The 24,332-nt window shown below is 41.1% G+C and overlaps 1 protein-coding gene across 1 annotated transcript in view; it reads left to right on the forward strand.

The window, feature by feature from the left end:
* PIEZO2 (piezo type mechanosensitive ion channel component 2) overlaps positions 1-24,332 on the forward strand; it is a 1,150,823-nt gene that overhangs the window by 911,894 nt on the left and 214,597 nt on the right. The window contains exons 32-34 of the mRNA XM_086964934.1: positions 2,408-2,511; positions 4,333-4,431; positions 8,538-8,658. Of these exons, the coding sequence (XP_086821060.1) occupies positions 2,408-2,511; positions 4,333-4,431; positions 8,538-8,658 (324 nt within the window). The remainder of the gene's footprint in view (positions 1-2,407; positions 2,512-4,332; positions 4,432-8,537; positions 8,659-24,332) is intronic.

The raw sequence follows: 24,332 nt of genomic DNA on the forward strand, positions 1-24,332 counted from the left end.
TAGGAAAGTGGGCACATTATTCAATGGGATGGGATCCATTTCCTTTTGCTAACCTTGAAGAATCTTCTTTTGATATTTTTATGCCTAATATCTTATATCTTATGTACACATGTTAGGCCCATAACAGCTTAGTTTTATCTACTCCTAAATAAATGACTCTTCAGCAATAATGCAGTATTTTGATTGCAATTCCATTAGTGCATAAAATAATGCTAATTGAGAATAATACTACCATACAGGACACAACTGTCATAGGGGGGTGTTTTCATTCTGTGTGTGTATTTAAAAATCTGCATTTCATATGCAACAACAAAAGCATTATCTTGCCCAATCTATCAAGTCACAAGTAAACTGTGTCTACAGTTCCATTTCTAAAGGGCACTTTGCTACTTTAGATAGAACTATCATTTTTCAAAACCTAAGTAGAAGATGATGGGTTTCATTTTATTTAATATTCATATATATGATTATTAACTATTTATTTTTCTGTGATGTTCGAAAATCGTTTTTTTTGAGAAATCGGAAAGTCTCTTTGGGGACCCCATTCACTAAGGTTGACTATTTGATAACAAGTAGAGCTTTTTAGCCATTGCACTATCACCTTTAGTGAATTGGGCCCTCTTTCCATGTGCATAAATAGGGAGCTACATCACTAATCTAGTGGGGCCTTATATATGAGTAATGTTTAATTTGTGTATAAAGGAACACCATGTAAAAAGGCATTACCTTAGGTGGTGTTTCTCAGTCATTTCACCCTCATTATGACAATCTTCTTGGACAGCGGGCATTTTAGAAAAACAACTAGGTGTGCACTGTTCCAAATACTTTAACTGTGCAATAATGTAGGACTTTGTGTTCTGTAACATGCAGTAGTGTATATTATATAAAGTGTTTTGTAAAGTACAATGTATATATGCTTGATCTGGCAACCTTTAGATCTCTATGCAGCGAGAATCTTTCTTGCCCTCTACTGATGTTTGCAAACACAAGTACGTTATTGCTATTCAATCATACTTTTTTGTCACAGTGGCACTACAAATTTTATTTAATACAGTACAAATGTTCAAGTTAATTTAACTCCAGTGACATAGGAAACTTGAACAGTACATCCAAATCAACCCACTTGTTAAACAGTATTCATTTTAAAAGGACTTAAGTTTTTCATTCTTTAATCAAATTTGAAAATGTCTGTTAAATCTGGATTGATGATCATTTTTCTGGAACACAATCATTGGATTTTTTCAGCTATTCTTCAGAATTATTGCCACCTGTTCTTGGTTTACCCCAAAAGACTAAAGAAATGATGTGTTTCAGATAAAGTATGACAATAGCCAGACAAAATCAACCAGGCCAATCCTGAAGAAAGTATGATTGAATTGTGCAGGAGCTGTTGCTAATTTCATGGTCTTATAATGAGGGTTAAATGTTGAGTTCTTTTGAAGAATATCAGTATTGCTCCCCTCTAGTGTTTTATGTTTCTGTAGTTATTTATGCAACTCTTCAAGCTTTCAATGAAGCATTACTTCAACAGCCTTTAATGCTGGGCAAAGTAATGTATCAATCTACTTTTTCTCTCTTGCTCCTTATACCATTTTGATTTTCATTTATCTTTTCTTCAGTCATTGAGGCCAGTTACTTTGTTAGAACAATTGTAAAATTTTCTGTTCAAGGATATAAGGCAGAGTTCATTTTTCTGCATACTAATTTGTGGAGGATTGGGGGCCCGACTCAATTCACTCACGCAAATCTGAAACATTTCTGAGCAGATTTTAGCCCACCTTTTTTGTGTTACCTTCCAGTTACACAACAGTATATATTATCAATAATGGTGTCACCTTGTCCAAATGACATCTTGCAATGGTGAAATAGTCAAATTTTCTAGCTGATGATTAGGCAACACAACCATTTTCATGTATTCAACAATGCACACCGTTTCTGAGTCAATTGCACAGTATGATCTATTTCCTGCTGCACCACTGTGCTTCTCAATACACACATCTCTTCCAATTGACATCACCTTTTTAATTCATGTGCCATTAGTGTTGTCTGAAATAATGTCTAAAAGGCAAAATATCTCCAGTCACTAGTCTTGAAAATTGTACATTAAGTGTGTGCAATTCGAAAACTGCAATCAATAGTTTAAGATTCTGCTACACATTACACCCATACCTCAATTTTTCGTTATCATTTTTCTTCCTGTGCTCTTTTCTTTAAGTTCAGTCTTGAAAGACAGTAGTTTCTGTACTTGTTACTATCTGGATTGCTGTTCATATCTTGTCACTGAGCTTCTTCTGCATCAACTGTCACTCATCACTTTCATTAGAGCAGCCTTCTGCAGAGGCACCTGATGGGGATTAGGAAACAAAAAGTTGCTTCAAGAAATAAGCAAATATTTTGTCTCACTTAGTGGTCAGAAGTGGCGATTATTATTTGTTTGAGACGGACAGTGAAGAAGAGGAGGACGATGAGAAGAAGGATGAAGATGACCCTCGTAGGAAGTCTGCTTTCCAGGTACAGTTGCTTTAAGTCTGGTGCTTTTTGTGTTGATGCTCTACTGACAGGGCTCCCTGAAGGGGCTCAACCTGCAATGTTTGTGTGAGTACCATTTTGCTCAATTGCACAGGCTTTTCTCTACCATTTAACCCTACATGAGGTGGCTGAGTGTAAGAATGAAAGGTCATTGCTTACCTGCCTGCAATGCTGCGTGTTTAGGCATTGCTTAACTCCCCTCACTTGTTACAAACAGGTAAAACTAAACTCAAAAATAAAGATTTCTTCTGGAACTTTATTTTTTCTATGTTGCAACGAGAAAACAAGTGAAGGGGGCCTTTTTCTTTGCCGTTGCTATATTCTGCCTGGTCAGTTTTACATTGTGAATGTTTTCATTGTTGACTGTATGGGTAGTGAAGAATAAAGAGTATTGTTAGCTCCCATTGTTGAATTTCATTTGTCTCTGAAGGGGATTGATTCAAATAGTTCAACATGTCCATTGAAGCAGGTCATGCAAACCACACAGGGGATATGTGCATGCATGGGTGCTTCTATGTGTGCTTCTGTGTGCGGGGTCTGTCTGTGTAGTCAAATCTAAATTTCATACAGATTGTGTATAGTGGAGATTTTGCTTAGCCAAATAATTTTGTGTAATTCTATTCCATGCAAGTTCAGCTGCCATGTATTTCAGTCAGGCATGTCCTCTATTGCTTTATCACTGAAGCCGCATACTCAAAAGCAGCATGAAACAACATGCTGTTTGTTTTTAGGAGACCAGCATTTAATGTATGTGCGGAGTATTAGTCTGGATATATAGTTCAATTTAGCTCTTTTGGCTTACCTTTTCATATTTTGTAATGTGTAAAGAATATTTGTTTGTACTAGTGAGATGCTCTATCAGTTGGATCTCAGGCCTAGGCGAATGCTATTTGCATTAGATACTTTTGTGTAATGGTAGGAGCACACTGGAAAAAATATCAACCTACAACACATTTACAAATGGAAGATGGTCAGAAAGTAAGACATTGATGTATGCACTGTGGTTCCTCTTGCAGGAAGCTACTGGTCTCTCAATGTGAGAAGTTGCCAGACCATTCTGCTTAGAATCACTACCGCCTCACCTGTCCACTCAAGAAATACCACTGCTTTTCTATAAATTGTACCCTTAAGGGTCCCTAAGAATGAATAATGTAAAGCTATTGATTTGGACTAACTATTCTTTCCCTACGGATGTAGCCTGATGTGAAATGTGAGTTAGAAACATCAATTGGCTTGTTACCGTAAGTGCTGGATTCTTGGTTTAGTGGACTCGCAGTACGCTAATGCAGTGTAAATCAATGAATGTGAATGGAAACGAAAGGAACATGCATGCTAAATGTTTCAGCTAAACATTAACAACTTCCAGAATTCTGTCATGTCATGCAAACTACTAAGATGAAGGCTCACAATGGATTTACTAAATATTTATTGCAGTTTCTGCTAACAACTACCTTGTTAATTGTCAGAGCTCTGCTAAGTAGCATCCAGGTTTGTAGAAGGCAATGTATTTTCTTGTAATTGTTTCACAGTTTACATTTATTGACTTGGAGATAATGTTTGGATAATCTCCAATGGATTTGTCATGTCTGAGACAATTCAGAGTTTTTTCCGCTCTGATGTGTCTCTTGTTCAATCGTTACCACATTTGCAACTTACAGTAAAGCACACTTGTGTCTACCATTGGTTTCCAATAAATGTAAATCTGTCTGTACTAATCACGAGCTATAGCAGTCTAGCAGACTTGCCTACAGCCATCATGTGTATATGTTCCACTAACGCCTCTTGCTTTGTCCTTCTTTATAGAGAGCTATTGGAAAGTTTGCTTCAGCCCTTATAGCCTTGCCAAAATCTATCCTTAAACTGCCCAAAACTATTCTACAGTACTTGATCAGAGCTGGAAAGGTATTTCCATCATTTTACTCGTATGTGTAGTGTGACCTACCCCCTTTGTAGTATTTTAGAAAGTTGGCCTCCCTCCCATTGCTTTCATCCTCTGCATTTTCTCTTTATCTGAGAGAAGACATGAGTTTCATAAAAGTAAAAAAAAACACAAAAGAAAAAAGTTGGATCTGGAAGCTGGAAATCGAAATTGTTGTACTGCAGTTCAATCATTTCTAATAATGACTTCTAACAAGAAACCCTCTGAAAAGTGGAAATGCAGATTTTGTCTTGTGTCCCATTGACATTAATGTTTTTGCTGTGTGAAAAGGTTCATATCAAGCTGCATGTGTTCCTAGACCGTCCAGTAAAAACACTGAGATGTACTTCAGTTGCTGTGGACATGAGACCAGTCAATGCTGCCGATGATCTCTGTGGCTAATGGAAGCTGCTGGCATGCCTTCAACTATGGTGTTGCCTCCCTTTTATTGGCCTTGATAAGGCGTCATGTCGGCTCTGGTGATCTTTCCTGGAAGCTGGTCTAGTAAAACTTAAATCTCTTCATGCAACACATAAACAAGTTTTCTAGCAGTTTTCTTTTAAATGTATTTTGTATCAGATGTTGACTTCCTTCTAGACATCGTGTAGAAATTTCTGGTATTACTTCATGGTGTCAATTAATCCTGATACTTGCAGAGTGTGCTTTAAAAAACATAGATCCTACGGCAGTACTACAAGACGCCTCGGCATAAGAGCGCTTTAAAAATAATTCAGTCAGTGAGTCAACGTCAAAGTAAGTTGTTGGTGCAAGAACATCCAACACTGTTTTGAATGATGATGTCACATATTCGCCATAATGCACTAGACAAAACAGATTCTCTATTTGGATTTGCTCTCTCAGTTTCTCTTCTCCTATTTCCTTTCACTCACATGGATTACTTTCCCAAAAATTACGTTTTTCCAGCAGTGACACTTATTAATTATACACAATATAATGATTCATTCTACTTCCGTTGATAACACACAATATCCCTGTGCAATCTCTCTCTCACTATTTTGCACATTAGTCTGCTGTATTCTACCAGTTATGTTAGTACAAAATCCTGTTGCACTTCACATTGCATGGTTTCACACAATATTGTGTTGACTCTGCCCCTTTGAGTTTTGTGTAATATTCTGGTGCATTACACCACTCACAGTTTGGCACGATTTACTTATTCACTTCACCTTCTCAGAATTTCACACATTATCAAGATGCATGCTACTGCCAAGGATTTCAAAAAATCCTAACTCACCATACATCTTACAGTGTCGAATAATATCCTCATACACCCAAACGTCCATTTTATTAGAACAGTCTTCAAGTATACTCTCCATGTCACTCAATATCCTGATACATGCTACCATTCATGATTTGTGAATTATACTGATTTAGTCTTCCTCTCATGACTGATGTACCCTAGACTCATTTTGTTTTTTTCCCCAAGTGAACCCATCACGGTTTCAGATGATATATTTATGGTCTTTATCTCTTACAATTTTGCACAATACCCTTTTGTACTCTACGGGTAATTACTTTGCACAATATCTTGACACACTTTCCCCCGCAACGTTTCACAGAATATCATTGTGTTTTGTGTCACTTTCAAATTCTCATTCTCTCTATCTCCTATTATAAGAGATAATATTACATTTTAGAACACTGTGGCCCTGTGCTACTCCTAACCTTGAAATGTGCTTCTAACAGCAGTGGCTGGCACAGGGAAGTGTGTTGGGGCGGGGCACGGCAGGGTGGGAAGTCGACAGACGGCAGAATAGGTACTATTTATTTATTTAACTATCCCTATTCCGTCGTCTGTCGACTTACCCCCCTCCAACCCCACCCCACCCCACCGCGCTTATCTATGATGGCCGATGCTGACTTCTACTACTATTTCCCTACAAAGGCCATGTATTTGCATTTTAAAAAGGTAGACCTCTGAAAAAAAAGTTAAATGTCCACACCTAAAATCAGTTCAATTTTCTACTAAATTAATTATTGTATCGATTTGTTGCATTAATCTGCCAAATATGCACGACACCAAAGTTCCCTTGACAGCAAAGACAACCCATACAAATAAAAGTCAAAACCAAAGGTTTATGAAAGTGTGTGATTGTGTTTCAAAGTTGTTGCAATAGATACAAATCTTTTCTTCTCGATATGTGCTTTTGAAAAATAATTCCTAAGGATCTCTTTGGCAGTCGTTGGAAGTGAATGTGATCTTCAAGGAATAGTGTTCTTCTGGCATAATATTAGTTTTAGGTAACTGAGAATTAGATCAGTAGTCATTTAACCTCAGAACAGTCATTTTCTAATATAACAACAATTTTCAGCTATTTTTGTGGTACACTAAGGGGCGTATTTACCACCTTAGCTGCTTTGGAACTTCCAGCTCCAGTGCTGAACGTTCCATTGCGCAGGTGCAGTTGGAACGTCCAACGGCCGACGGCAGCACTCCCGAGGTAGTAGTGCCGTCGGCCGCTGGACGGGCGCAGCGCTTAAGGGGTTACATACATTTCACTCAATGCAGTGCAGCAAGCAAAGTTGCTGTGCTGCGTTGTGTGAAAGAGAGACAATAGAAATGTGCTACAACTACTAAGATAAGGCATTTCTGCTGTCTCTTAGAGCTGCACACAGCGTGGAAAGCCTAGCACAAACGCAGGCATCCTTGCACCGGGTGTCTGAGGTACAGCCAGAAAGGGGAACCTTTATGCACAAAAACACTCCTTAGAGGCATATTCCTCTTTTAAGTGTACTGCAGAATGCAGGAGCATAGCGAGAAGAAGTGACAAGGAGAAATAAAGATACTTTTCCTCGTTGCAAATGCTTCAGGGAGGGATCATTTTTTAATGCATTGCCAGGTTTACTAGCTTTGGTAAATCTGGGAATGTGCCAAAATCCATGTGTGGATGTATGGGAACACCCATGTTCCATTCATGGAACGCCTTTCCAACGCAAGGTAACACAAGGCAGCGTTATGTGCTGTGTTGCATTAGTTTGCATTTACTAAACCATGCAAAACCACAAAAAGAAGACGATTCACAAATGTAAAATATGTTCGCGCAACAAATCTTTTGGTGTGTCCAAAACACTTGATTGACATGAGATAATAATAATACGTCAAAGTTCGCTTTTTCTTCTAAAACGAAAGTGAAGGTCCACTGTGGACACTTTGGCAAAAATGGTGCCCACTAACTAATGAACCAAATACCGCCATCCGAATCCTAACAGGAGTCAGCCAGCATTCCCGAGACGCAGCACAGGTGTGTTTCTGTCTTGGTGTATATCTTCATTGTTCATTTGCATGTCTTTGTGCTTCTGTCCTTGCCTGCTAGCCCTGCATGCTAATGTTATTAACGTTTTTGCCCCTCCCCAACCACTCCTTTGTCTTTAACGCTAAAATGATTTTCATTTTTGGCAAGAAATGAAAATCACACGAGACAAAAGTGCAACATCTTTTGTCCTTTATTGCTGTTTAAAATAAATTAAGGTATTTCATTTGTCTGTAAACATAGCTAAGAAATATAGGAATTACTGTTGTTTCATTCAAGAAAACATTCGCCCAGATTTGGAGAGCTGCTCCTTTTTGGGAAGGACAGTTGCCAACTGTGGTGGGCAAAAGTAACCACCGACGAAGTAGCACCCTTCTGGACAGTTGAGCTGTCCTGGTCTGTGTCGGCCATTTTGGGACAGGCAGAATGTTTTTTTATTGCTGTCTGAGGAAGTAGATGTGGGAATGTGTTGACTCCGTAGTATCATGCTTTTTTAGTTCACATGATTCGAAGCAGCTTGTTGCTTTGTTTTAGGATAGGGTGGGATTTTGTATTCCGTTTTTTCCAAATGCTTTCTCAAGTTCAATGAAATAGTGCAAGTAAAAATAGCACCTGCCAGTGGGTGAGGGAATAGTTTAGTAGAAATTGCATTTATATAGCGCTTACTACCCATTACGAGGCACTTTTTTAACGTTTGGTCAACTTTACACAGATGGGATTTTTAAAATTGTGTTCACTTTTCTGTTTGCGATTCATTTACAGTCATTCCAAATGCATGTAATACAAAAGGCAAAAATTAAAGAGTTTGCTTCCTCCAGTTTGTTTATCAGGCGTGGATAACAGATCCCAAGACTGCTCTCAGACAAAGAAACAAAGAGACGAGCGCATCCAGTAGTCAAGAGAAAGATAGAGAAAATGGACGGAAGGGGCCAGGTGAAGGTAGGTAGTAATTTTGCTTATGAAGCAACCTGTTAAGAAACAAATTTGTACCGTAACGATTTTTGAGTGTGAATATGTTAATTTCTATTAACACCTTGCCTGCGGCGCAGGCTCCCCCGGTGCTGAACATTCCATTTGCGGGTGTGGTCGTGACGGAACCATTCCGTCATCCGCACAGCCCAACCGTGAGGCATGACGGAATGGTTCCGTCACAAGCATCGAAGGGGTTAAAAGAGTGTCCAAATCGAGTATTTGTGTTTGTATTCAAACACATGGAAAACATATTCAAATCAAATCAAATCAATAGACTTTATTCGGTTTCAGCATTTATAACCATAAAAGTTATCATTACATAAAATAATTCATAAAATAGTAACACATTTCATCATACAATTAGCTAGATTCCACAAGGGCCTGTAATAATTCAAAGCCAGAGCTACAAAGTTAAATACATAATCCCTTAACCCTTGAATAAAAATTAGAACAATTAAAAAGGATGGTTCCCAGGGCCTTGTCCAATGTTTATATATCGTCGGAGTAAATGTAAACCCTGACCAATACTAACACTTAGTCAAGGCAAGTCCTGGCCTTCACTGCAGATTTCAGGAAACTAAGAGCAAAGAGAATACATTCTTCATGCAACAATTGTAAATAGATAAGAGCTGGACAGGCCTGCTTAAATTGTACCCTCTTTAAAATAGGGACAATAACATTTTTCCGGGGGACCTCATAAAATTTACAAAATAACATGAAGTGTAGCAGATCCTGTGTAGACACATCGTCTCAGTCAGATGGTGCTAGCAACTGTTCTCTTCTACTCCCCCTCGGTATGGCCAATAAAAAGTTTTAAAAGTCCAGGCAAAACCTGGTCAATAAAAAGCATTCATAAGTACTAAAAGACCCCAGGAGATATGGCTCGGTGATGGTGTCGTTTTCAACATTAAAAATTTTGGTGAACAAGTACGGACGTTGCGGCCGGCCCCAGGGGTTGTAGGCCTTCTGCTGTGTATTTAAATGAGTGTACAATAAAGGTCTTTAAAAAAAAAAAAAAATTACAACAATTTACGGACACTGGGTTTCCTCACTTCCAGCTCTTCCCTCTCCATTAAACTGCTAAAAGACTCCCTTATCATCCCCACATCCTTTTTAGTTACCGAGTCGGGATTAATGTACAGTTCAGCCCTTCCTAATCTTTCAAAGCTGCTCTTAATATATCTGAGCCAATTAATGTGAAGGTCATGGTCAAGGGTCATACACTCTTTCAATATCAGTTGACTCAATGATGATCCTTCGCCCAGCCAAATTTTCATCCAGAAAGTTAGAGGGCGGAGGGCCAATATATCACTTAGGTAGTGCACCCCCAATTCTTCATGTACCACTATATTAGATGTACCACGAGGGATGCTTAATAAGCACTTCAGGAACGCATTCTCAGCTACTTGTAGGTCATCTATGGTAATATGCCCCCATATTTCGCTACCGTAAAAGCTCATTGTGACACTCTTGGCCTGGTAGATCTTTAAAAGCGCCACGATTGGTCTCTTACCTAGTTTTGAAGCAAAATTAAAAATAGCCATATTCACCCTCACCAGGTCTCCCTTCTTTCTCTGTTTAGAGGGTCCCATTTCATCTGCTCATCCATTATGACCCCCAGACACGACAATTCATCGTTACGGGGAACCTGAGAAGAACCTACCCCAAATTGAAAATACTTTTTTGCTCGAAGACCCACCTGCTTAACATATGATTTTAAGTCATTTATAGATAGGTCCCGATCCGACATTAAAGGCGGAGAAAGCATCAAGTAGAGTGTGTAGCTCCTTGGCTGTCCTAGATATAAGAACCGCGTCATCCTCATAAACTAGTACTGGCAGACCTTGTCGACCTACCTGCGGATAATCTGCCTCTGTCATCAATAGGGCTTTATCCAGATCATTAATGTTTAGGTTAAAAAAGAAGGGGCTAGGATATACCCCTGATATACTCCTCTCCTTATGTTGAAGTTACGCAAGACTCCTAAATCCTGCAAGAATCTAACATGGGCCTTCGTTGCATGGTGAAGATCTTATAAAAAGTAAACAATAATACCATCTACCCCAATGTCTAACATGGACTGCCAAAGTTTAACCCTAATTCACGCGATCAAACACGGAAGACAGATCCATGAATGCTAAAAAGATAGTGCCAGGACGGGCGACCGAGTATTTATGAAGGATCATGGTTAGATTAAGGCACTGAGCCGCGGTAGACCGCCCTGGGTGGAACCTGTACTGGACGTCTGATAGGATGATGTGTTCTGCCGCCCAACGGGTCAGCCTATCTAAGAGTACTCAACCCACCACTTTAACCACTGAGTCCAACAACGAAATCAGTCTATAGCAGTGTGTGCTATCTTGGCCACCTTTTTTAAAAACAGGCACTATAGTCGAGGTAGCCCAGGACTCTGGCCATCCGCTTTTTACTGCAGCGTTAATTACTGCAGCAAGGACCGGAGCCCAAAAAGATGGATCTGATTTGATAAAATCCAGTGGGATACCGTCTGGTCCTGGGGTTTCTTACTTGTCAACACAACAATATCCTCCTTGATCTCTTCTATGCTAAAGACCAAATAAGAGATGTCTGCCTCAGAGTCAGACAGGCAATTTAGCTCAGGGGGGCTCTAGAACATGGTTTCGAAGTGAAACACCCACTCCTCCTCTGCGATATGTGCAGCTACTCCACTTCTCTCCTCCTGATTTAGAAGAGGGCTGTTAATAATGCTCCAAAATCTAGCGCTATTCCTCAACGTACTAGTCTCAATTAACCCCCTCCAGGCTTCCTCCTTCAAGGCGGACTTACATTTGGCCAGTTCTAGTTTATAATCTTTCCAACACAATCGGACCAGAATCTGGTTTCTTTGGCTCCTATTTAAAGCTTCCCGCTGTTTTCTTGCAGCCTGAGAGCAGGAGGATTCAAACCATCTGTAGGGCTAGGATACTTGAAAAATCACCTACTTTAACAGAAAAGTTTTTTAAATGCACTGATAACCTCCCCCGGGGGTGTAAATGGTGAGGTAAACAAGGCTAACTGCCTTGCACATGAACCTATTACTGACTTGTGAAGTGCATCTGAAGCTATCTGGGCCCATTTTAACTGTCTTTTGCCATCTGTTGGTCTCGTTGTCCCAATCCGCCCAGCACCTCCTTTGAGAAACAGTAAGGGTCCATGAAGATCAACACACAAAGGGTTGTGGTCACTATGGCCGCTGGCTTGTAAGGTGAATCCTGCACATAAAACTTGTAAAGTCGATGAAATTATTATGAAATCAATAAATGAGTCACCACCCCTCCCTTTAAAAGATGGGATAGCAGCCTTGCTAAAGGGCTCACACAGAGACATAAGAGACAGTAAATCAAATTCATGAAGAGGATTGTCTAGCATATGCCCCTGTAAAGAATGTTCAAAGTTAATTCCCCTCACATGTGAGCAACCAGGGTCGGCCAATCTTAAGACCCTGGGTTCTCCACATGGATGGATGTTAAAATCCCCAACAATCATAACATTTTGGAGAACAGCATCACAATGTCGCCTAACATGCTGATGTTACACCCACCCTTGGAGCATATTACTGAATTATAAAAATTATTGAGACCCAATTTATTAGACCCTTTACTTAATACTTAAAACTGTACATATGAACTCAATATTGACAAGACCAATATCTTGCATTCTACTACCAGAGAGATATAAATTGCAAGACAACCCTTTGGTCTCACATCAGGAGAAGGGGAGGCTGATGTGAAAAAAGACGTATATCCTTCTAAAAATAAACTACAATCCATCAGCCATGTTTCTTGCAAACATATCACACTGAATTGTTTCACAAATGTGATCCACGGCGGGTCAGAAAACCTATTGGCTAATTGTGCGATGATGCAGGATATAATGTTTTTATCACATTCACCCAAAGACCCATAAATTTGCACTACAAAATCCTGCTGGTCATTAGATTTCTCTGAATTTGTAAAAGAGAGTCCACTAAGTTAATCGTAAGCGTCCTTGGCAGTCAGTGAAGTAAAATATTTTGACAACTCCAAAAAGGGCGGGCCAGGATCTTGGCAACTTTGGGGCATTTGATTCAGGTGAGTTGATTTAGGAGGCAGATTTAAATAAGCATTCCTGATAGGAAAATTTGAAGGCATCAATCCATTACATGGGACACTATTGTTGTTATTCCAATAATTGCACCCCTATAACTCTGGCTCATAAGAAAAACAAGAGGTAAGGCCATTATGGATAACTTGAGTCCAAAAGGAGTAGGGTGCAAGTCTGTAACCAAAATTCTTTCCGCGATGTGGGATCTATTAAAATTTATGATGACACTGTCTCGCTTACAAGACTTAAAGGAGCTGCCGATCCAATTAAACCTTGCACCATATTAATGTTTTTCTCCACCCTGATTCCTAGAGTGGTGTTGCACGAAAGCCAGTATAGGACTTTATTCTTTAATTGAGAGAAGTCTTTCTTGGTACCCTGGGGGAGGGTTGGCACATTCCCCAATATCTCAACATAGGGAGTTGATTCAGCTGGCAGATAAATAACAGGTAGGTTCTGCATAGAAGCCTCCCCTCCCCCCTATGATTGCACCCTAGTTATTAGCTCTCCAAGGCAGTTGGATCCTGCGTGGCCTGCCTATCCATATGTCCAGGGATTGACACTGGGTGTCGAGCGGGTGCCTGATTCTCTGATTGCTGGAGTTGGTCCCCTATGTTTGAATGCAGGGCTGTCAGAATGGGGCAATCCGTGATAAGGGGGGCCATTGATGGTCCTGATTCTGGGCTAACAGCTACCCCTCCTGTTAGTACACAGCGTTTGAGGTCAGATAGACTCTTTTCGATCGAGGTCAAATGTTGGATTAACAAACCCAATTTGGAGTCCAACAAAGTCTTCATAGAGTCTTGAAAAGATTCCAATATGCCCATCAAGTCTACCTTGGTCAGTGCTTGAGCAGTCGGTGGCTCTAGAGTTGTCTGGTTAGGTCTTGATCTTTTGGCGTTACCCCCGTTGTTTGGGTCTTTCTTTTTGTGCCTGTCCCTTTTTGGCTGACAGACCACTGTTAATCTCCCTTGAGTGGTACAACCGGCAGCGTAGCTTTTAAATTAACCGGATGCTTGCTGGAGGTGACTGACACATGTCTTTGGCTTAAAGGTGCTTTATCATCTGATTGTTGATCATAATGACAGGAGAAAGGGGTAACTGTAGGGCTATTGATTGACTATTTATCCCGATAAGATCCTGCACATCCTCTTGAAGCACAGGGTTATTTAAAGAATCATCAGCGCAGGCCAAAACAATTGTGTATCTGCGAGCTTAAGGGAGGGAGCAATAACGAGGGACCTAGAAAGGTGTTGGTTCACCAGCTCAATCTCCTTGTTCAACACTGCTGCAGCTCGCTGCAGAAACAAGTCCATGGTTACCACAGGGCAGTATTACCTGCCAGGACCCTCCCAGGGGCTAAGGTCACCTTGCGCTTCCCCATGTTGTGCTCAGATCAGTGTGCGAAAGCAACAACTCTCTGGTCCCAACAAGCAGGTAAAATGTATTACTAGTTGCCTCCTTATACTGGGGAACGAAACCCAGATGTTCAAAATGCAAGGTATGTCAGATTGCAAATGCCTTATAACCACCAGACACGATACCAATGTCAATAAGTTTAAAATAAGGAAAAATGCCTTCCTACCTGCTCCTCTGCCTCAGTCACTGTAGGTGGGGCTGTAGGAAACTCGATTTTAAAATATCAAGGCACCAAGACTTTATCATGGATGAAATGAAGGGCAATCAACCAAATTCAAGGACAGCCAAGAGGGTAGGCCCAGCCCAGCCTCCTCTGGTCTCGGACAGGCACAGACGGGCCCGCCATTGGCCTGGGGACGGCCCGGGCACGCCGTGTGCATCATATCCTGTGAGAGCCCTATCCTGGATTTCGGCACCTCCGGGCACATAGAATGAGCGTTGGGGGTGTGCGTGCCACGTACCAGCCAGGGGATTGTGGTCACTTCTCCCTTGTCACACTGGTGTGCACTGGCATGCAAAAGGCAGGCAAAGCAGTTGAAAGTACAGGCTCCCATATTCTGTTTAGTAAGGTCCCACCTTAGAATGCGATTGTAAAATGTAGTTCGCTAAATGTAAAAAATTGATTATTGAGGTATACTATGTAATGGTGCAGAAACTTGCAGCTTCAGGGAACAAATGCACATGCGCTAATCTGAATTTAGTTTGCAGAGGAACACCCTGAAGGAGTCCACTCATCTCCATTGATACAAAACAAAGGTTTTACAAAGGAGGAAAGATGAATTGTGTAAATCGAAGAACATGCTACCTATGCATCTGTTATGGGCCAGGAGGATAGTATGTGGTAAGTGAAAGAGAGCCAGTGAAGGGTCCCTAGTTGACCAATGATTATCACAAAGAAGTACAGTAGTGTGGTCAGGAGTCCGGAAAGGGTTTCCCCATCGCACCATGTTGATAGAATGTGTACAAAGGTAGATCTCACCAACATGTACCATCAAATTGTATGTTGCCATCGATAAGCATTTTGCAGGTGGATACTGTGCAAGAGACCTATTGCAGTTGCATGGTGCATCCTGGCTACAAATAAAAAGCTTAACCAACACCATCTAAATAAGCTTCAGGGAAAGCAGACCTTTTTTTTGTTTGCCCAAACAATGGTAATTTTAGACTTGGCATCCTTGGCGTGGTTTTCCCTGATGTTTTTGCCCTCTGACCTCCTGTCTTGCTGACTTAAGTCTTTTGCGCACGTTACCACTGCTGTCCACTGATAAAGTGCTTGCTCTCTTTCCCTAAAACAAGGCACAGTTGGCCTCTCCGTAGTAATCACTACCTGTATCCAAAGCCTGTTAATTAAAAGCTACTATTGGTCCTACAGCACTGATTGTCCCACCCTCTTCATCAGCCCTTTAAACACGTCTTAGGCCTGCCATTGCAGAGCCTGTGTATACAGTTTTTGAACTGCCATGTTGATCTGGCAAATTAATCATGTTGCCAGGCCCAAACCTTCCTTTTTTTATACATATAAGTCTGCTGGACCGACTTTGGACATCTCCCACCTCTCCTTACACTTTAGACCGCTGTTGATTGATTTAGGCAAAATGGAAGTTGACATTCAATTGAACAGATTAACATTTGTGCAACCAACCATGCTACACAAGGAAATCTAGGAATCAGAGCTTATCCTTTAGTAGATTTAATACAAATTTGCAATTAGCCAAGAATATAAGCAAGTAATAGTAATATCAAAGAGATACAAAATTACAAAAGGTAAGGTCAAATTTCGAAGTAAAAGGCATGAAACAAATTCAATCATGAAGATACAGAAAGTAGCAAATAAAATATGTATAATATATAAAATATGATGTTGCATAAGGAAACTCTGGTTCACCTCAATAAACATGAACAAACCTTAAAATCATCAAGCTAAAAGTCCAATAAAAATTTAGGACAGATGAAACCAGTCTGAGCTCTAAATTAGGATAGGAATGGTTCTAAGCATGGATCTCTAGATGTATCAGGGCAAAGTAGGAAAGTATCAACAACGTGGACACTTCTGCAGAAGTATTCCAAAGAAGGGATTAAGTGTTAGCATAATGTCACACTTGGAAAGGAATAAGGGAAACAGACTATAGGGAAAACATGAGATTCAGATGGTGTTATCTCAATCACACCACCATTATCCAATGAGAAAACAGTGTTCAGATGCTTTACAACATGGCTTACAATTCGCAGCGTCTCGGTTAAGACAGCCATTCTCAGTGTAAAACAACTCCTGGTAAATGCTGCATAGGAGGTTTTCTTATAACATTGCACACTATCATGTTATGTTATCTAAGCGTGCATGTGAAGTTTAAAGGACGCCTAATCCAACAGCGTGAATAGTCGTACTCCGAGTTAGGAAGTGTAAGAATCAAATTGTAAGCATCCGTATAAGGGTCATGGAAGCCAACATATAAAGAGGACTGGAAAGTAAGTGCCGTGTAGAGATACAATAAAGAGACAAAAAAAGGACGAAAGAGACAGAAGAAACCCATGAGTGTCCAGAGTAAAGGCACTAAATGCGGGACATAAACAAAAAGTGACGTGAAAAAACAACACACAATATGGATACTAAGAAATAACGATGGCAATTACAAGTGTATAAAAATACAATGCTAAGAATGTAAAATGGGAAAAAAGGAAGAAAAAAAGGGGTAAAAATATATGGGATAGATTTGGGATAAGAAATCACGCTATGAAACCAAAGATGATAAGGGGGTGGAAGGTATAAACTGGATGAGTGAAAGGGAAAAGCACGAAAGAAAGAGAAGCAAGGGCCATCAGTAAAAAAGACATTGAAATGCTGCCAAAAAGTGAACTCAGGAACTTTCTAAAAGTGGCGTTTTCAAACTAACAATCTAAAAAACACTTTTACTAAAAGATTTGTTATTAAATTCTGAGTTCAGAGAGCCTACACTTAATTTCTCTACCTTGTCCCAATTAAAAGTGGTACTTATAAAATGTTACAAATAAACTCTATTGTTACTTTGTGGGACAGATATGTTATCAATATTGAAAAACAAAATGCTCAGACTTTACAGGTTCAACAGCCAATCAGAGTCTCAGTATCAAAAATGCCTTCAGGAGTACACCAGAAACAGACAAAAACAGTATGTGGTTGCTTAATGGTCTGCACTATAGTAGTGCACGAATAAAAGTTCTAATCCCACCGCTGACCACTAATGTTAGAAATGGGGGTCTCTAATAGGCAATGGTTTGCACCTTTGTTCAAGTAGGGACCCTTGCTTCTAGTCAGGGTAAGGGAGTTACGCCCCTAGACAACCTCAGCTCACCCCCTTTGTAGCTTGGCACTAGGAGACAGGCTTATCTCAGAGGCAGTGTGTAAAGCATTTGTGCACACAAACAGTAATACAGTGAAAACACTACAAATGGACACCACACAGTTTAGAATAATAGGAAATCTTTATCTAAACAAAACAAGATTAAAAATGACAAATCCACCATATATATATCAAGATATTACCGAAAATAGGTTATTCACAAAATAAAGCGTGTGGCAACAAATAGCTCCACCTGGGGAATTACGATGTCATGACAGATGAAAATCCCAAAGTTTGGTGCCAACTGCGAGGTGCACGGCATCGGGCCTGCAGTCAAACCGACTCCCAAGAGCAGTACCTTGCAAACGATGAAAACAATGGCATTGCACAGTGTCTTGGAGTTGATGCTACAGTGGCACCGGGCATCATCGGTTCCTTATGGCCACAGGGAAGCTGAGGCATCAGTTCCTTACTGCGATGCAGGGGAGGTGAGGCTTCAGTTCTTTACTGCTGCCAGGGAGGTGAGGTCGCGGTGACGTTGATGGATTCAGAAGGTCACTCACGTCAGGTATCAGCTCTGCGATGATGAAGCACCAGCGTCTGTAAGGTTGGGGCTGCGATACGAGTTGGGGCAGTGCGTCATGAGCGTTACGAGTGGTGCCCTCGGCTCTGGTGCAGGCAACAGCCTTGGTGACGGTGTCACATTCAGAATGGTGTGGTGTCTGCCAGCATCGGGGCTGCAGTGCAAGTCAGGACAGTGTGTTATGCAATTCACGAGCAGTGCTTATGGACTCGTTGCAGGTCGCAGGGTCGCTCGCCGGTGTCGGATTGCTATTAACCTCTGTGGCAACTGAAACAGCAGTTTCAGATGTAGGAGAACAGAGGAAATTCAGTCTTTGTGTCCCTGAGACTTCAGAACAGGAGACAAGCTCTACTCCAAGCCCTTGGAGATCATCTTCAAGCAGGGCAGCACAGTTCAGTCTTTGTCCTCTCCTTGGCAGGAACAGCCACTGCAGGCCAACCTCACACAGCACACAGCACTGGGGAAGTACTTCTTCAGCTTTCCCAGCTTTTCTCCTTGGTAGAGGTTTCTCTTGAGTCCAGAAGTAATCTAAAGTTCTGGGGTCTGGGCCCCAATATTTATACCACATTTCCTTTATTCTCCTGTGGCAGAGAGTCTCTTAGCTTAGTCCAAACCAGTTCTGTCCACTCTGGGCCAGCTTCCTGGCATTAGGTGGAGACAGCATTGTGCACAGGAGACATAGCCCATTCAGGTACATGGAAATCTCCTCCCACTACTCTAAATGCAGCACAGGTCTGTTCAACTCAGCTCTGAGCCATCCAGGGAAGGCAGGACACACCTCAACCCTCCAGTGGCTGTCTGCAGTGAATGCACATCCCCAGCCCCTGTCACTCCAAAACCAGACAGTCAATCCACAGATTAGCAGAGGCACATAGGGTGGCTAAGCAAGAAAAAAACTACTTTCTAAAAGTGGCATTTTCAAGCCCACAATTTGAAAACCACATTTACTAATAGATTTGTTTTTAAATTCTGAGTTCAGAGAGCCTAAACTCAATTTCTCCATCTTGTCCCAATGGAAAGTTAAACTTGTAAGATGTTACAAATAAACTGCCATGTTACTGTATGGGACAGATAGCCTTTCAATAGTGAAAAACAAAATGCTCAGTAATTCACTATTAGGACATGTCACACACATCAGTACATGTCCTACCTTTCCCCCACACTGCACCCTGCCCCCAGGGGCACCTTGGGCCTACCTTAGGGGTGTCTTATCTATACTAATATAATAAAGAGAGAGCCCAAACCTTTGAGGCGGGTATCTCAGGAACCACAGCACCAATCACAACACCCAATACAATGTTGGAAAGGGCAAGGCAGCAGAAGGACATAGGCTATGCAGACGCCCACCATATACATTTAAAAGGTAAAAGAACCGGACCAGCAATGTAGTCCCTTGTGGGCGTGTCTGAGTTGTGCTGTGGGCGTGTGCTGGGGGCATGACAAACGCTGGAGGCCTGTGGTACATTCCACCCTTCATGTCATGTCTCATATCGTGTGCTGTGGGCGTGTGCTGGGGGCGTGGGCGTGTGCGGGGCGCGGGATTACGGAAAAAAAAGCGAGCGTTGTGCCCAATATTTCATTGTTTTTTCTTCCCAGGTTCTGTACATTCCAGCTCCAGGTGTGCTTGCCCCGCGCTCCCAGTGACATGCACCTGCTTTACTGTCTGGAGGTCAGGCATGGCGCTATTCCCAAGGGCCGGAAGGAGCGCAAACAGGGGCCATTGTGCAGGAAATGTAATCTCGCCCTAACTTCGGTGACGCCTGAAGCGCACACTGGAGATTTTCCACTTCTGTTGCACACAGGCCTCGCGCCACGCACAACCGGACACACGGCCCGCCTCCATGGAAATAGCAAGAAAGGGACTATCCCTCCCCCGGGAATATGTGATGATATTCTGCAAACCAACAACCGCATACCATCACTCCGCAATTTTTATAACGTGGGACTATTACTCCGCAAAGACATCATTTCTAAAACTTTTACAACGAATATGAATTTATCACTCATGCCATTATAACGCAAATGTACGTGTGGTAAAGTCATATACATTGTAAAAGTACATTATTAAAACATCAAATAGATGTTTATATAGATGTGTATTTATATATGTATATATATATATATATATATACACACATTTTTTTAATTTAATTAAAACATTTAGGGCCAGATGTAGGTAGGCAAATACCGGTCGGTAACGTCCGAAATTACGAATTTGGGACGTTACCGACCGGTATTTGTAAAATGAGATGGAGGGCCACCTAAAATACAGATTCGGTAATTTTACTGAATTGGTAATTTTACCGATTCGGTAAAATTACAGAATCGGTAACATTACCGAATCTGTATTTTGCGATGTAGGTAGTACTGTAATCAGTGCTACAAGGCTTTCAGAATTCGTTATTTACCACCAACTAGAAGTTGGTGGTAAATAATGAAAAGCCTTGAAAAAGCATTTTTTTTGCTTTTCAAACGCTGCCATGTTGCCGACATGCATGCCCTTAGGGCATGTATGTCTGCAACATGTGCACCCATACACGATTGAGGGTTGCAACAGGGTGTCAAAGTGACACCCTTCAATGTTTCCCCCAATTACCGAATCGGTATTTACCGATTCGGTAATTGACATTCATTCCTATGGGCCTACAGGCTCATAGGAATGAATGGCAATTACCGAATCAGTAAATACCGATTCGGTTACTTAAAAATAGAAATTACCTACATCCCATTTACCTATTCTTAAATACCGAATCGGTATGATTCGGTATTTAAGAGTAGGTAAATCGAGATTACCTACATCTGGCTCTAATTCTTTTAAATTGCATAATTTATTTTATTTTTATTTATTATTTTATTTTATTACCCTTTACACCCTAAAAACGAATCCCACCCTGCTCCCTTTAAATACCCCTGCACCCCGTAATCATAACCCACCCTTATTCCTTAAAATACCCAACACCCTTAAGCACTAACCTATCTTAACCCTATAAATATACCCTGTATCCCAAAACCCAAACCTATCCCTAAACCCTAAAAATACCCCTGTAGCCCAAAACCCAAACCTAGCCATGAACCCCATAAATACCCCTGTACTTCAAAACCCAAACCTAGCCATGAACCCCATAAATACCCCGTACTTCAAAACCCAAACCTACCCCTGTACCCTAAAAATACCCCTGTACCCCAAAACCCAAGCCTAGCCCTGAACCCTAAAAATACCACTCTACCCCAAAACCCAAACCTACCCCTGAACCCTAAAATACCCCTGTACCCCAAAACCCAAACCTACCCCTGAACCCTAAAAATACCCCTGTACCCCAAAACCCAAACCTAGCCCTGAACCCTAAAAATAACCCTGTACCCCAAAACCCAAACCTACCCCTGAACCCTAAAATACCCCTGTACCCCAAAACTCAAACCTAGCCCTGAACCCTAAAAATACCCCTGTACCCCAAAACCCAAACCTAGCCCTGAACCCTTAAAATACCCCTGTACCCCAAAACCCAAACCTACCCCTAAACCCTAAAAATACCCCTATACCGCAAAACACAAACCTAGCCTGAACCCTAAAAATATCCCTGTACCCCAAAACCCATACCTATCCCTAAACCCTAAAACTACCCCTTTACCCCATAACCCAAAACTAGATCTGAACCCTTAAAATACCCAAACACCCCAAAAACATATACCTCAGTACCCCAAAACATATACCCCTATACCCATACTTACCTTATCCAAACATAAAAAAACATGCTTTTACCATTCATGCATTTACAACGAATTTTGTTGTAAATGTATGCGTATTAAAAGCATATAAAATTTAATGCCATGCGTTATAATGGCATTGCGTAGTCATGGTACTTTCGTAATGAAAGTATGCGGAGTGATTGTATGCGGAAAGAAAATTGCGGAATAATGGGTGTTTACCCTCCCCCGGTAAGTACATTGGTGGCTTGGCGGCCCACATCTCAAGCAACATACTCATATTTTTTCACCACCCATTTGAAAAACGCACAGGTCTCTCTCATTGATGGCCAGCACCGACATACACTTTTAGACACACCTCCCGCCACAAGTTCTAGAATTGCAAAGTTTACAGCTGGGGATCTACGTTCGAATCTCGGCATCAGCTCAACATCCTGTGATTCCAGGCAAATTGCTTTGTCTCCCCGTGCCTACCACAAATGAATGTGTTCTTCTGTAATGTAAATTGTGCTCATGCCATGTTGTCGAGTTCGCGCTATATAATATTGCAAGGAAAAATAAAGTAGGGAAACTCGAGTTCACACACTACTGAACGCGCACTCTTTAGTGCATCAGCAGTGCACAGTGAATCGGAGCGTTTCACAGGCCTGTCACAGATAAGAAATGCTATCAAAACGAAATCCTACAAAACAATATACTACTGGCCGGCAGCAATTCATACCCGGACAACGTCGGGATGGGCTGCTAGTATGTGATAAAAGGGAAGGTTAGGGCCTGGCAAGTGGCTGCACAGTGACATGACAGTGTAAAACTGCATGCAGACAGTGCAGTGGCTGGTCTGAGACACCTTTGAAAGGCTGACTGCATGGTTGGCACAAGCAGTGCTTCAGGCCCACTTGCAGAAGCTGATTTACAGTCCATAGGCACACACAGTGCAATATACTAGGGACTTACTAGTAAATCAAATGAGCCAGACATGTAAACACCAATCCAAAAACATATTTTACATGGAGAGTTTATGCACTTTAGCACTGAATAGCAGTGGTAAAGTGCCCAGAGTCCTAAAACCAACATAAACAGGGTAAAAAATAGGAGGAAAAAATTCAAAAAGTCAGGTGATAAACCCACTTAAAAAGTCGGGTCTAACAATATTAAACAGCCCAACTTCAAGCTCCTTTCAGACAATGAACTTACTAACAAATTTAGATATCTCAAGGTCACTGGCTACAATAACAACTTTTTTACCATCATCCATCGTAAAATCTGTCTAAGGAGAGGGCCTAACATCCTCCCTTAATATTGTCAACGCCAACCTTTAATCAAGAAACCTTCCCAGAAAATCTCAAGCCACGGACCCAACTATCTAGTTAACTGTTAACTGACAACCCATGTACTTCTCTTTATTAAACTCATTGCAAAAGCAGTCTCTAACCAATGATCTGATCGGATCAGAGCAAATAAGCTCCTGCCGGGACTCCAATTTGGCTTCACACCTCACTGCTGCTTAGAGATTGCCATCCTTTAAGTAGTTGATGACTGAATTCTAATTGCTGACAAGAATGAACTTTCCCTCATAATCATACTTGAACATCTGCAACCTTTAGCAATGGACCATAAAACACTAAAACACATGCTGCAAACATGAATGAGTGTCTTTATAAAAAACTCCGGCATTGGTTAATTTCCTACTGCACAAATTAATCCAGCTCAGATCCTCAAGGTGCTTAACCCCATCATTCCCAACATCTGCAGGGAACCCCTTATATTTCTAGATATTGACAGCAGCATCAATCCATAAATACTTTAACAATATACAACTCTATCTAAAAATCTCGACCACTCATTAAATCCATTAGCTTGAAACCCGCTTGATCAAGAGAGCATTCCCACTGTTCAGCCGTAGCAGAAAAAAATGCAAATTTGAGATTTCCTTTCTGAAATTAACTTTGACAGATTCTTATCTCAGCTGTCTTTGAATGCAAAATAATCTGGTTTCAATGTTGACAAGAAACCAATCTCAGAACAATAGTCTAAGCCTTAGACCTCTCACAACTAGATGGGGAAAGTTTTCTGCTCTGCGAGTTGCCTGAACCCAAGCTGCCTCCCTTGAAAGTCATCCTTCATGCTGCAGCACTTTTCATGAAAAATCTAAAGTGTTTGAGCCTATCACTGACTTCCCTTCTAAGTCTCATTTATCATTATGGTACACTTCATTAAGCCTGAGGCCACCAGATCTGGCACCACTCCATACCTGTCAAATAAATTAACTATCTCAGGTGGTCATTGGGAGACGAGAAGTTAGGGCATAACCAGACTAAACCAATAAAATTCAGCAAAAATAAAAAATTCAGAAGACAGCCATCTCAGTCTATGTTCCTAGGATATGGATCAACGTCCCCATTGACATTTGAAATGTCCCAAGACTTCAACCATTTAAAAAGGAACTGAAGGCCCACCTCGTCTTAGAACACATGGGGCCTTATTCACAGAACTACCTTAAGACAAAATCCTAAACT

The sequence above is a fragment of the Lissotriton vulgaris genome, chromosome 4_1 (assembly GCF_964263255.1).
Source record: "Lissotriton vulgaris chromosome 4_1, aLisVul1.2, whole genome shotgun sequence".
Classification (NCBI taxonomy): domain Eukaryota; kingdom Metazoa; phylum Chordata; class Amphibia; order Caudata; family Salamandridae; genus Lissotriton; species Lissotriton vulgaris.